The 12,472-nt window shown below is 50.1% G+C and overlaps 1 protein-coding gene across 1 annotated transcript; it reads left to right on the top strand.

Moving 5' to 3' along the window:
* The first annotated feature begins 3,747 nt into the window (after positions 1-3,747).
* On the top strand, positions 3,748-9,744 carry Trib3 (tribbles pseudokinase 3). The gene is made up of 4 exons (XM_032904434.1): positions 3,748-3,916; positions 4,481-4,756; positions 7,062-7,354; positions 8,467-9,744. The coding sequence occupies exons 2-4, from the start codon at positions 4,481-4,483 to the stop codon at positions 8,945-8,947; spliced, it is 1,050 nt and encodes a 349-aa protein (XP_032760325.1). The 5' UTR covers positions 3,748-3,916; the 3' UTR covers positions 8,948-9,744.
* Positions 9,745-12,472: the final 2,728 nt, after the last annotated feature.

The raw sequence follows: 12,472 nt of genomic DNA, 5'->3' as shown, positions 1-12,472 counted from the left end.
GGCCAGCCTTGTTTACAAAATGAGTTTTAGAATAGACAGGGCTACACAGAAAAGCCCTGTCTCAAAACAAGCAAACAAACAAACAAACAACCGAAAAATAGGACAAGCTAAGCTCAGTGGCAGGGACTTGCCTAGATTCAGCCTCCAGTGGCTGGGGAAGAGCTCTTGGGCCAGGGTTCAGTGGTTGTGCACTTGTCTAACAAGCATAAGGCCCCAGGCTGGTCTCCAGCACTACAAGGGGGAAAAAAAAAAGAAGTAGAAAGAGGTCATCATAAAATTAAATACCAGAAGAGCAAAACAAGATTATGCAATGCCAGCTCAATCCAGTTCTAGTTAAAGCCTCTGAGCTGAGCTCTGCGCTCCAGTTCTTAAGAGAGAAGTGTGAAACACACAGAAAGTCTGAAGTCAGACTCTCTCCCCAAGGCACCGTTGGAGCAGCAGAGGCTCACATGGGAGGAAAGCCCATGTCTCTGCTGGGATTCAGTGTCCCGCTGCTGTCCCAGGGCTGGACAGAGATGCTTCCACTGACTTGTTCCAACGTTCTCTCCCAATCTTTATTTGTTAGTAAAGCAACTCATTTGTTTGTGTTGTGTACATTTATACAGCTCTTCTCTGTGTGTATGTGCAGGAATATGGAAGCTGGGTGAGTATTTTTCTCCCTCATGTGGGGTGTGAGGATCCACTCACGCTGTCAGCCTTGGTGACAGGACCCCTTTCCTGGCGGAGCTATCTCTTCAGCCCACATTGGTTTTGTTTCTTGAGATAAGGACTCTGTAGCCTAGGCTGAATTTGTGTCAATTCCCCTGTCTCAGCCTCCTAAGTGCTGGGATTACAGGCATGAGCTACCACGCTTGACCGAAACAGTTATAGCTTAGTTCCCATGATCCTTTGGAGTCAAAAGAAATGTCACACTCTGGAGAGCTAGGAGGGGTGCCTGGGGCCTGTAATCCCAGCCGTAAGAGAGTTGCACACCAGCCTAGGTTACATAGTGAGACCTTTGGATCAGGCCAAGTGTGATGGCATGTGCCTGTAATACCAGCACGTGACAATTAAAGGCAGGAGGATCAAGAGTTAGAGGCCAGCCTTGGCAGCCTTGTGAGTTTGAAGCCAGCCTAGGCCGCATAAAAACCCATCTAAAAAAAAAAAAAAAAAAAAAAGGGGATTGGGGACTTAGCTTAGTGGTAGAGCGCTTGCCTAGCAAGCACAAGGCCTTGGGTTCGGTCCCCAGCTCCAAAAAAAAGAAAAGAAAAAAAATTAGAAAAGAAGAAAACCGAGGTTGGGGATGTAATCAACTGGGAGAGTGCTTGCTAGGCACACGTGCACAGTTTCTAGCACCACATTACATGCTTGTCACTATAGCACTTGAGGTGAGGCAGGAGGATCAGAAATCCAAGGCCAACTCCAGCTACATAAAATGTCTCAACAAAGCAACAACAACAACAACAACAAGAACAAAATCCAAGCCATACAAGATATAAAGAAAAAGCAAAAAAAATAAATTCTAAGGTTATTACTGTTGATGGCAATTTTATCTGTTGAGTTAGTAAGTTCATTATGTACTAAATATGATAGGTGTGTAAAGTGAATTCCTTTTTCAGTTTTCTTCAACCACAACTAGAACTAAATTTTTGAGACAAAACCCCCCCTTTTTTTTTTTTTTTTTTTTTTTGAGACAGGGTCTTAATGCTGTTCAGGCTGGCCTCAGGGGTGCAATGTAGCAGAAGATGTCTTTGAATGGCTGCCTCGAACTCCTGAGGGCAAGGATTAAAGGTGCACGCCGTCAGGTTTGGCGATTACCCCATCTAAAAATTATTTTTTGCTTTAAATTTTTTTTTTTTTTTTTTTCCGGAGCTGGGGACCGAACCCAGGGCTTTGCGCTTGCTAGGCAAAAGCTCTACCACTGAGCTAAATCCCCAACCCTAAAAATTATTTTTTAATAGTTTTGTTTGTTTGCTTGTTTTGAGACAGGGTTTCTCTGTGTGGCCCTGGCTGTCCTGGAACTCACTCTGTAGACCAGGCTGGCCTTGAATTTAGAGATCTGATTGCCTCTGCCTCCCGAGTGCTGAGATTAAAGGCAGCACCACCATTGCCCAGAGCTATGATCTACTTTAAATTACTGTGACTCTTGGTTTGATTTTTCTGATTTATAAGATTTGTACGCTGAGAGCAGTCAGGCTGGTTTCCTTGAGTCCTGGACATTTGAGCAAGGCCTAGCATAGCAAGCAAGCTCTGAGCACTGGTGAGCACACCTCGCTCAGGCCTGGTGTCAGATGGCTGCTCAGAAAACAGCCATCCCACCTCCCCGGGTTTCTCACATCTCTGAGGCTTCCACCTGTCTTGCTTTCTGGAAAGAAGTCCATTCATCCCTTCCCAGCCGCCAGGTGGGCAGGATCAGGTTAGATCCCAGAATCCTCTGGGGTATGTGGGGGTCGGGAGAGGGAGACCCAAGAGAGTTGGTCCCCTGGCTTCTCGAACCAGAGTAACAAACGCAGCCCTGCCTCCCTGTAGCTCTTCCTGGAGGAAGTTTGTTTTTGACTTGAATAAACTCAAGTATCAAGATATAAATTAGAGTATCGGGAAAGGCACTGGGCCTTTGGGGCTTTGCCAGGGTGGAGGAATGGAGGTAGCTGTCACCCCTTTGACTAGTCCCACTATGTCTAGCTTTGGCTGTGGCCGGAATCTTGTTCTATCCCTCCGCCTGCAGCGCCCGGCGGCTCCCTCCTATTTACGGAGTGCCTACAAGTCCCATAGACTGCACTCTGCTGCTCCTGAGGATTGGACTCACTGCCTACCTTATGCTAGGCAAATGTTTTGTGGCTGAGCTACGACCCTTCTCGCGTCTCCCGCTGCAGCCATTACATTTCTTTTAGCTTGATAACAAGGCCTTTAGTCCTGGTCCTGGGGGAACAGAAGCAGGTACATTTCTGTGAGTTCGACAGCAGCCTGGGCTACAGAGTGAGTTTCAAGCAAGTCAGAGCTGCATCAACTCAGCCTCCTGCCTTAAGCTTCCTAGTAACTGAGATTCTGGTCGTGCATCACACCCAGCTTCTAAGCGCTTTGCACGCACGAACTTACTGATGCTCACAGCAACCCTATGAAGAGAGCAGCATTTCATGGAGAAGGGAGCTGAAGCTCTGCTTCCTTTGGTTGTTTTTGGCTTTGTGTTCTCAGAGTCACACCCCTAGCGAGTAAGGTGCCAAGTGGTTTTTCTGAGCTACAGATGAGTGTGCACTTGAAAGGGTTGCTTTGGAGGGAAGTTTCCCAGGATGCAAAGTGGGGCTAGGGGCTTCCTTAGTGGGGTGTGGAGGTGATATTTGTTTTTTGTTTTGTTTTGTTTTGTTTTGTTTTATTTTATTTTGTTTGTTTTTCGATACAGGGTTTTTCTGTATAGCCCTGGATATCCTGGAACTCACTCTGTAGTCCAGGCTGGCCCCGAACTCAGAGATCCACCTGCCTCTGCCCGACTACGGGGTAGAGAGTGGAGGGGATTGATGAGATTTTTAAACAGCCTCTGTTCATTCTTTTTACCACTATTCTCATTTTACATATGGGGAAATAGGTGTAAAGTACTGAATAAGGAGAGTCGGTGGCTCCTAGTGCTACTTCAGGAGCTGCAGGGTTGGGGGCGTGTGGCTCCTAAGGTGAGGGCGGAGCACACTCGGCGACAGGGGCGGGTCAGATGGTGCAATCCGGGGCCGCTGGGCGTCAGCAGCAGATTAGCTCAGGTTTACATCAGCCGGGCGGGGATCGGAGCCGGCGTCCCGGTGCCGCAGCACTTTAGCAGCAGAAGCCGCTGCTGTTGAGTACGTGACGGCTGGGGTCTGGCACGGGCGTGCTGGGACTCCGAGATAGGCTCAGTGAGGCTGGCGGCGGTCCACGGGCGCGGGCGCAGGCGGCTCTGAGACCCCAGGACAAGGTACCCAGGAGGGAGCTGCGAAGGGGGTTTGACAAGAGTTCTGGCAAGAAGGTTGTTGGGAGTCAGGCATATTCATAAATAATTATATTCTCTCTCTTCTCTCTCTCTCTCTCTCTCTCTCTCTCTCTCTCTCTCTCTCTCTCTCTCTCTCTCTCTCTCTCTCTCTCTCTCGTTTTCCCGTTCTCCTACTCGCTCTCGCTCTCTTTTGCTCACTCTCACTCTTCTCACTCTCACTCTCTCGCTCCTTTACTTCGCCGTCTGGGGGCGCCCTGAGCCCGAGCCGTTGCCCCCAGCTTATTATGCAGCCCAGGCTGACCGGGAATTCGCCATCCTCCTGCCTCTGTCCCCACGGTGCTGGCGATACAGGGGTGCCTCTCTATGCCCAGCTTTCCTTATTACATCAAATCTTCAATTCGTCGCGGGTTCCTTCCCTCTCTAGCAGTCCTTGCATTTGAGAGCACTATGTTTAGTGAGCTTCAGGAAACCCAGTGTGATATTTCGCTGTCCGGAGGGTCCTAGCAGGGAAGACAAAGTACCAAACAGCCTTTCTTCCCTTCTCTCTAGATGCGAGCCACATCTCTGGCTGCTTCTGCCGATGTTCCCTGCAGGAAGAAACCGTTGGAGTTTGATGACAACATTGATGTCGAGTGTCCAGTCTTAAAACGAGTGAGAGATGAGCCTGAGCCTGGACCAACCCCCAGCCTACCTCCGGCCTCAGACTTGTCACCTGCTGTGGCCCCTGCAACCCGGCTGGGGCCCTATATCCTTTTGGAACGAGAGCAAGGCAACTGCACCTATCGGGCCCTGCACTGCCCTACAGGCACAGAGTACACCTGCAAGGTATATCCTACGGGCTCTCCCCCTAGCATCCCAGGACCCTGCAAAAGGCCGGGATCCAGAGGACTGCCGCTTTCTAGCTTTGTAGATTATCACTGGGTTCTTCAACTGACATGGAGCACCACACGTACAATGTACTTGCCGTGGTCAAAAACCAGACCCAATCTGTAATCCTAGCACTAGAGAGGCTGAGGCAAGAGGCTTGCTCCGAATTTCAGGCAAGCCTAGCGTACATACTGAGAACCTGTTTGAAAATCAAAACAAATCTAGACCCAGTGCTATGGCTTGCACGCTTGTAATTCTGCACTGGGAAAGTGGAAGCGGGCAGGTCTCTGGAGCCAGATAGCTGGTCAGCCAGCTAGCCTATTCAGGGAGTTTGTTCGGAGGTCAGTGAGAGACTCTACCTCAGGTAGAGAGGAGAGAAAGAGAATGAATAAAGGAGCTGGAGACATGGCTCAGTGATTAAGAGTGCATGTAACTCTCGCGGAGACCCAAGTTCTGTTCCTGGCATCCGCTCGAGGCAGCTCGCCACTGCCTATATAATTCCAGGGCTCTGATCTCCTCAAGCATCTCACTGGTGTGCACATACTCATTAAAAATAAATCCTAAGACAAAGATGGGATCTGAGAAATGACAACAGAGGCTTTCCTCTGCCTGCCACAAGAACACACATACACACACACACACGTGCACACTTACACACACACATGTGCACACACCAGAAGAGCAGGGCAATGATGGAAAAGAAGCTGGTGTCAGTGGGGAGGGAGAAGCAGAGAGGAGGAGACACGTAGGGATGCAGGGGAGCATAAGGTAGTCTGGGAGGGCCTCGCAGATGATAAAGGGCGGCCTGTGTCAGAAGTTGAAGGAGGCACGGGGAGGAGGGTCCAAAGGCAGTGTGTCCCAGCTGCGGGTACAGGAGGCACAAAGGGCCAACCACAGTGATTCTCACCTTTAATTGCAGCACTTGAGTGGTGTATTTTTGTAAGTTCGAGGCCAGCCTGGTCTACCTAGTGAGTTTCAGGACAGCCACAGAGACACAGAGAGACCTTGTCTCAGAGAGCTCACCCCTTCTCCTGTGCAAAGGTGCCGGGACAGGACCCAGCTCTGGGGGAGAAAGAAAGGGTAGTCTGTGTATTCATTTCCTCCGTGCTACCCTAGATCTTTCTTTTAAGGTCCCATGGTTCACGTTTTACAGCACGCCTGAGTTTAAAGTCAAAAGCAACAAAGTGCCACATCAACTCTGTGACACTAGCTTCTAGCAGGCATCCAGGGTGGCCTCTCACGGGCCACTTCCTTTTTCTGAACTTTGGTTTCTTTCTCCTTCATACTGGGCCCACCTTCCAGGTATTCGTATCCACAAACTCTGAGCTGTTCCCAGCTGCCTTATGGCCCACCCATATGACTGCCTCCCTCGTCCTCCTGGCCACCTGCGAGCTTTGCCTGCAATTTGAGAACAGGTTGATGTCTTGATTACCTCAGGGCCTTTGCACCGCTTATGCCCCCAACACAGGGGAGCTTTTCCTGTCGTGTCTTTGGATCATTTGGGCCACTTTTCCTGAGTCAAGTAGGTCCACATTTTTTTTTTTTTTTTTTTTTTTCTGAATCAGAGTCTCAACTGCATAGCTCTGGTTACTTTGTAGATCAGGCTGGCCTCAAAGTCAGAGAGCCACTGCCTCTGCTTCCTGAGTCCTGACATTAAACTACAATGTCAGGATGGCACTTTTAAAATAGGTGCTCCCTTCTAAAATAACAACCCACACTTTCCTAGTAAAGACTAGTTTAAGTCCGAGATTGCAATATAAAATTTTCCGGGAGAGGTAAAAAAAAAAATTTTCCGGATTCTAGCATCTTTCTTTGGAATATATGGTTTATGGCTTGCTTGTGCTGCACTGTGGACACCAAGAGAACAGGAGCAATGGCTGTGAGTCTAGTCAGCGGAGCAGGGCGGCATACAGGCTACTGAGCTGTTCTTAGACTGGATCTGTGGGAAAAGGGGAATTACAGTGGTGGTCTGCCTCCAGGAGCCTTTTTTTGTCTAGGTTACATCCTAGTTTCTGAGGCCTAAGTCACACCAGGTGGCAGCTTAGAGCAGAGATGGGTGCACAGGTTCTAGTCCCAAATGTGATACTTGCTGGCCTTGTGGCCCCGGGCTCTCCTGACCTGTGGTTTTGTGGAGAATCGGCTGATATTTGTCTGTGAGTGATTTGCTAAGCAAGGGCCTCTGTATGTGTAGCTCGCTGTCGCCTTTTGCTGGGCCAGCCTAACTTGCTAGGTCCCTGGTGCTTACTCCCGACTCTGTTCCCAGGTGTATCCCGCCAGCGAGGCCCAGGCGGTGCTGGCACCCTATGCACGACTGCCTACCCACCAGCACGTGGCCCGTCCCACAGAGGTCCTGCTGGGCTCTCAGCTCCTATACACCTTTTTCACGAAGACCCATGGGGACTTGCACAGTCTGGTGCGCAGCCGCCGCGGTATCCCCGAGCCCGAGGCTGCCGCGCTTTTCCGACAGATGGCTGGTGCGGTGGCACACTGCCACAAGCACGGGCTCGTCTTGCGCGACCTCAAGTTGCGTCGATTTGTCTTCAGCAACTGTGAGAGGTGAGTGTGACCCCAGAGGCACACTTGAGAGGTAGGCCATGGTGGGGAAACTGAGGTCCAGGAGAGCAGAGTAACCTAGGAAGAGCTAAGGTACAGCTCAGTGGTATACCTGTGCTTAGCATGTGGAAGGCTCTGCATTCGATCCTCAGCAGCAAAAGAAAGACAGGGAAAGAAATCCCCAGCGCTGAGTGACAGCTGCCTGTTCCGTGGAATCTGTAGCCCTACCACCTGAGCATGGGGGCAAGGGGCGGAGACAGGTGGATCCCCAGAGATCACTGGCCAGCTAGTCTATTCAATTGGTGAGCTGCTGTTTTCAAATTAAATAAGGACTAAAGGAATAGCTGCGGGTGGTAGCATACACCTTTAAATCCTGGCTGAGGCAGAGGTAAGTGGGATCTCTGTGAACTGGAGGTCAGCCAGGTCTACAGGGTGAGTTTCAGGCCAGTCAGGGCTATGTCTCAGGCTATGAGATCCTGTCTCAGAAAAAAAAAAAAAAGTGTGCTGGGGGAGGGGAGAGTTGTAGAGATGACTCAGTGGTTAAAGTACACATTGCAAGCAAAGGACCCATATTCAGTTCCCAGCCCACACCGTGGCTAACAATCACCTATAATGCCAAGTCCAAGGTATCTGACAAACTCTTCACAGGCACTGCATGCTCATGGTGCCAAACATACAGGCAGGGAAAACACCCATTTGCGTAAAATATAATAAAAATAAATGAAAAAAGAAAGAAGCTAAGTGGTGATGGCTCACTCAGAAGGCAGAGGCAGGCTGATCTCTGAGTTCAAGGCCAGCCTGGTCTACAGAGTGAGTTCTAGGACAGCCAGAGGTAGGTAAGACTCTGACCCTTCAAAGCCCAAACCAAACCAAACAAGCGCTCAGGAGGCAGAGGCAGGAGGATAGTAATAAGCCCAGACTGGACAACGTAGTAAAATCCTTTTTCTGAGAAACAGACCCACCCCACCACTAACACCTGGTCAAAAATAAAATAAAATAAAATAAAATAAAATAAAATAAAATAAAATAAAATAAAATACAGAGTGGGGAGATGGCTTAGTGGCTGCTTTTCCAGGGGACCTGAGTAGGACCTGATCTTTCTGTCTGTGACCCAGGACGAAGCTGGTGCTGGAGAACCTGGAGGATGCCTGTGTGATGACTGGACCAGACGACTCTCTGTGGGACAAGCACGCGTGCCCTGCCTATGTGGGACCAGAGATACTCAGCTCCCGGCCATCCTACTCCGGCAGAGCGGCTGATGTCTGGAGCCTGGGCGTGGCGCTCTTCACCATGCTGGCTGGCCGATACCCGTTCCAGGACTCTGAACCAGCCCTGCTCTTTGGCAAGATCCGTAGAGGGACCTTTGCCCTGCCCGAGGGCCTATCAGCCTCTGCTCGATGCCTCATCCGCTGTCTCCTCCGCAGGGAGCCTTCAGAGCGACTTGTGGCCCTGGGAATCCTGCTGCATCCCTGGTTGAGGGAGGATCGCAGCCAAGTCTCTCCTCCACGGTCTGACCGAAGGGAGGTGGACCAGGTTGTCCCAGATGGGCCACAGCTGGAGGAGGCAGAGGAAGGGGAGGTGGGGCTGTATGGCTAGAGCCACCTTAACTGGCCCTTCAGCTCCAAGGTGTGAGTTGAGTACCGGTGTCTCAGCTTTCGCCTGCCTTTTTGGGCCAAGCTAAACTGTAAGTGCCTTTCTGGAGGAAGAAACAGCCATTGTGCTTCATGCATTCCTGTGCACAGTGGGGTGATGCTGTCTGGATGACAAGCCCTGTTCTAGGTGCTGTGAACAGCAAAGAAAAAAAAAAGAGGGAGAAGCATACCTTGCTGGCCGAGTTGCCACAGTGCCACATGCTCCCAGGCCAGCATCTACCCTCTGCCCGGGGCATATTTCATACCAGGGCTGGCCTTCTCTGGTCTGGTGCTAGGCTTCTATTCATGGGACAGTCCCTTTCATCAGTGCCCCAGCTGCCTTCTGTCTTGTGCCTTTAAACAAAGGGAACATCTCTGTGCCAAAGACCAAAGTCCCCATTCACCCTGTGCCTTGGGGCCACAAGTGAGGCCAGGCTGGGATTGTGGCCTCCGGGCAGGAGAACCTGCTTAAAGACCTGGCTCTGGACTCAAGCCAAAAGGATGAGACTCCAATAAAGAGGCATCTGACTCAAGGAATGGTCTGGAATGAGGATCCAGGTCTGTCTACCCTGGTAGCCTCCAGCTGGAGCATCAAAGTTGGAGGGGGAAGGACCAGGCAGAGACTGTCCTATTGCCATATAGAGTCTCAGGCCCTGCTCTTGGGATTCTTAGTACCCAGGACTGCTGTCAGTTTGATGACTTTGGTTTGGTTGAGTATGTATTTTCACCATGTGCCCAATAAAAGAGAGCTGTGTGGTTTTACATGTGAGAGAGCTCTACCTCCTAACATCCTTGGTGACTTTCCCTGCCTTCAACACTGGTCCCACCATGAAAGCCAGGTACAGCCCAGCCCCTACCAAGTGGCTTATGAGAGAATTCTTCTACTAATCTCCCTGTACACGCCTTTTCTTTTCTTTTTTTTTTTTTTTTTTGGTTCTTTTTTTCAGAGCTGGGGACCGAACCCAGGGCCTTGCGCTTCCTAGGCAAGCGCTCTAACACTGAGCTAAATCCCCAACCCCTACGCCTTTTCTTCTAGAGACCTTGGGTTTCAGGTGGGGAGCTTTCTAAGCTGAGGGCTGGGGTACAGCTCAGGTGTAAGCACATCTAACACACTCAGGGTTATGGGGCTCCGTCCTCGACCCAAAGGGGCACCAGTTTAAACCGGAAGGAACACACTTTGCATAAAGACAGGTCAGTGAACAGGGTAGTTTCAGGGCAGGTCAGTCTGGCTCTCCAGGCTGTATTCAGAATGCCTGCTTTCTTGACTCCTTCAGTCCTTGCTGGTTTCCATGGAGGCAGCTGGCACTTATGTCACACTGCACAAAGAGAAGTGGCACTGCCGCACTTATGAACTGAGCACCTGAGAGTCAGGCTGCCCCATGTGCAGTCTGTCCACAACACACCAGTTGTTGGATGGACCCTCAGCAAGTTCTTTACCATTGTATATACCTCAGGTTCTTTATCTGGAAAAGCGGAGAATAGGATCCAACCTACGAGACACCTATGGGCTCCTTTTTCTTTTCCATATCGTGTGTGTGTGTGTGTGTGTGTGTGTGTGTGTGTGTGTGTGTGTGCGCACATGCATGCGTATGAGGGTGCACAGAGGCTGGAGGTAGATAAATTGGATTGTCCTTAATTACTCTTCCTCCTCCACTTTATTCCTTGAAGAGGGTCTCTCTCTCCTCTCTTCCCTCCTTCCCTCCCTCCCTCCCTCCCTCCCTCCCTCCCTCTCTTTCCAAGAAAGGGCTTCTCTGTGTAGTCTCTACTGCCCTGGAACTTGCTCTGTGAACCAGGCCGGCTTCAAACTCAGAGATCTGCCTGCCTCTGTCTCCTCAGTGTTGGGACTAAAGGCAAGTGCCACTACTGCCTGACTGAGAAGGGTCTGTCAGTCAAACCTTGGTCTCCCTGATATAGCGAGTCTTGTCCGTCAGCCTGCTGCTCTGGGGATCCCGTCTCTCACTTTCAAGGCATTTGTGTAGGTTCTGGGATCTGAACGCGGGTCCTCACATGTTTACATGTGCTTTAAGCCCCGAGCCATCTTCCCAGCACCAAAAGAGCATTCAGAGCAAGCGGGACCTGGCATCAGCACCTTGCAGGAAGTGTTAGTTGCTGTTTCCACTGCTCTTTTTTTTTTTTTTTCTTTTTTTCAGAGCTGGGGACAGAACCCAGGGCCTTGCGCTTGCTAGGCAAGTGCTCTACCATTGAGCTAAATCCCCAACCCCGCCACTGCTCTTTCTTGAGAAGCTTCTAGAAAGTCTACCTAATCATTCCCCACACTCCCAAAATGGTCCTATGGCTTCTTCCTGGCACTTGCCCCAAGGAAATATGTAGGCGGAAATGTTCTGTGGCCTACAGCTTATAGAGGTTCTGTCCAGTTGCTGATCAATCCTGCAGCATCCTTCAGAGACTCAGCCATCATGCCACGTGGTGGTCTCTGGGTTCCAAAACACGACAAGAAAGGGCAAGTCTGATGATGCACAAGCTGTTGCAGAGCTTAGTGTGGTAGGCAGAAAAGTGGATTTCTTCTTGATGGGAGTAGCAGGAAATGTGTAGCTAATAATAAAGATGTATGTATATAAATACACCCATGTATATATGTGCATATTGGAGCCACATAAAAAGGCTGTGGCAAGCTCCTGTAATTCCAGTATGTGGTAGGTAGAGGTGGAAGGATTACACAAGTTGGAGGCATGCCTGGTCTACAAAGCCTATTCAGACTGGCTAGGTTTACGCAGTGAGACCCAATCTTCAAAACAAAACAATCTGAGTGTGGCATTTGTGTCTATAATATCAGAATTTGGGAAGTATAAACAATGATCTTTTCTGTCAAAACCCAAGAATATTTGTGACCAGAAGATCCCAGGTGGAATTATTTATCTCTCCTTCCCTTTCTCCCTCCTTCCATCCCTCCCTTCACAGTCTTCCACCTCCGTTCCTCCTCCCCTCTCTCTCCAGAGTCTCACATAGTCAAGTGTCCGGTCTCCAACTTCCAAGTTCTGGGATTTACAGACATTCCCAGATGGGGCTGTAAAATTCTAAAACCAGAAGCTTCCAAACTTGGCAGAGGAATTCATTCTAGGATTCAAGAGCCAGTGCTTCAGGGTACAGTGAGACAGGGGGAGGGAGATAGTGGGAAATGCATGCAAAGGTGGGGGCAGGTGGAAAAGTATGCAAGATTTCCGTGTGTGTGTGTGTGTGTGTGTGTGTGTGTGTGTGTGTGTGTGTGCACTCGCACTCGAAGAAGTACTCCTATGTTCCTGTAGGGAACCGCCAACCTTGTTGAGACAGGGTCTCCACTGATTAGTCTATCCTGGTTGTCTAGGGAACCCCAAGGATCTTCTGGTTGCCTCCTCAGAGGTTTTTACAAGCTCCCACCACCCGGGGATACTGAGTATTGAACTCAGGTTCTCATGCGTGCACAGCAAGCAAGTACTTAACCCATCCAGCTGCATCCCCTGCACTTCTCTACCTATATTGTAACAGGATCCTC

This window comes from Rattus rattus, chromosome 5 (genome assembly GCF_011064425.1).
Source record: "Rattus rattus isolate New Zealand chromosome 5, Rrattus_CSIRO_v1, whole genome shotgun sequence".
Lineage (NCBI taxonomy): Eukaryota > Metazoa > Chordata > Mammalia > Rodentia > Muridae > Rattus > Rattus rattus.
Note: the sequence above shows the minus strand (reverse complement) of the source record. Positions and strands in the feature narration are given on the sequence as shown.

Coding starts and splice junctions, on each gene's coding strand:
- Trib3 (XM_032904434.1), top strand. CDS start 4,481: ATGCGAGCCACATCTCTGGCTGCTTCTGCCGATGTTCCCTGCAGGAAG. Junction 4,757..7,061: donor GCACAGAGTACACCTGCAAG/GTATATCCTACG, acceptor CTCTGTTCCCAG/GTGTATCCCGCCAGCGAGGC. Junction 7,355..8,466: donor GTCTTCAGCAACTGTGAGAG/GTGAGTGTGACC, acceptor TCTGTGACCCAG/GACGAAGCTGGTGCTGGAGA.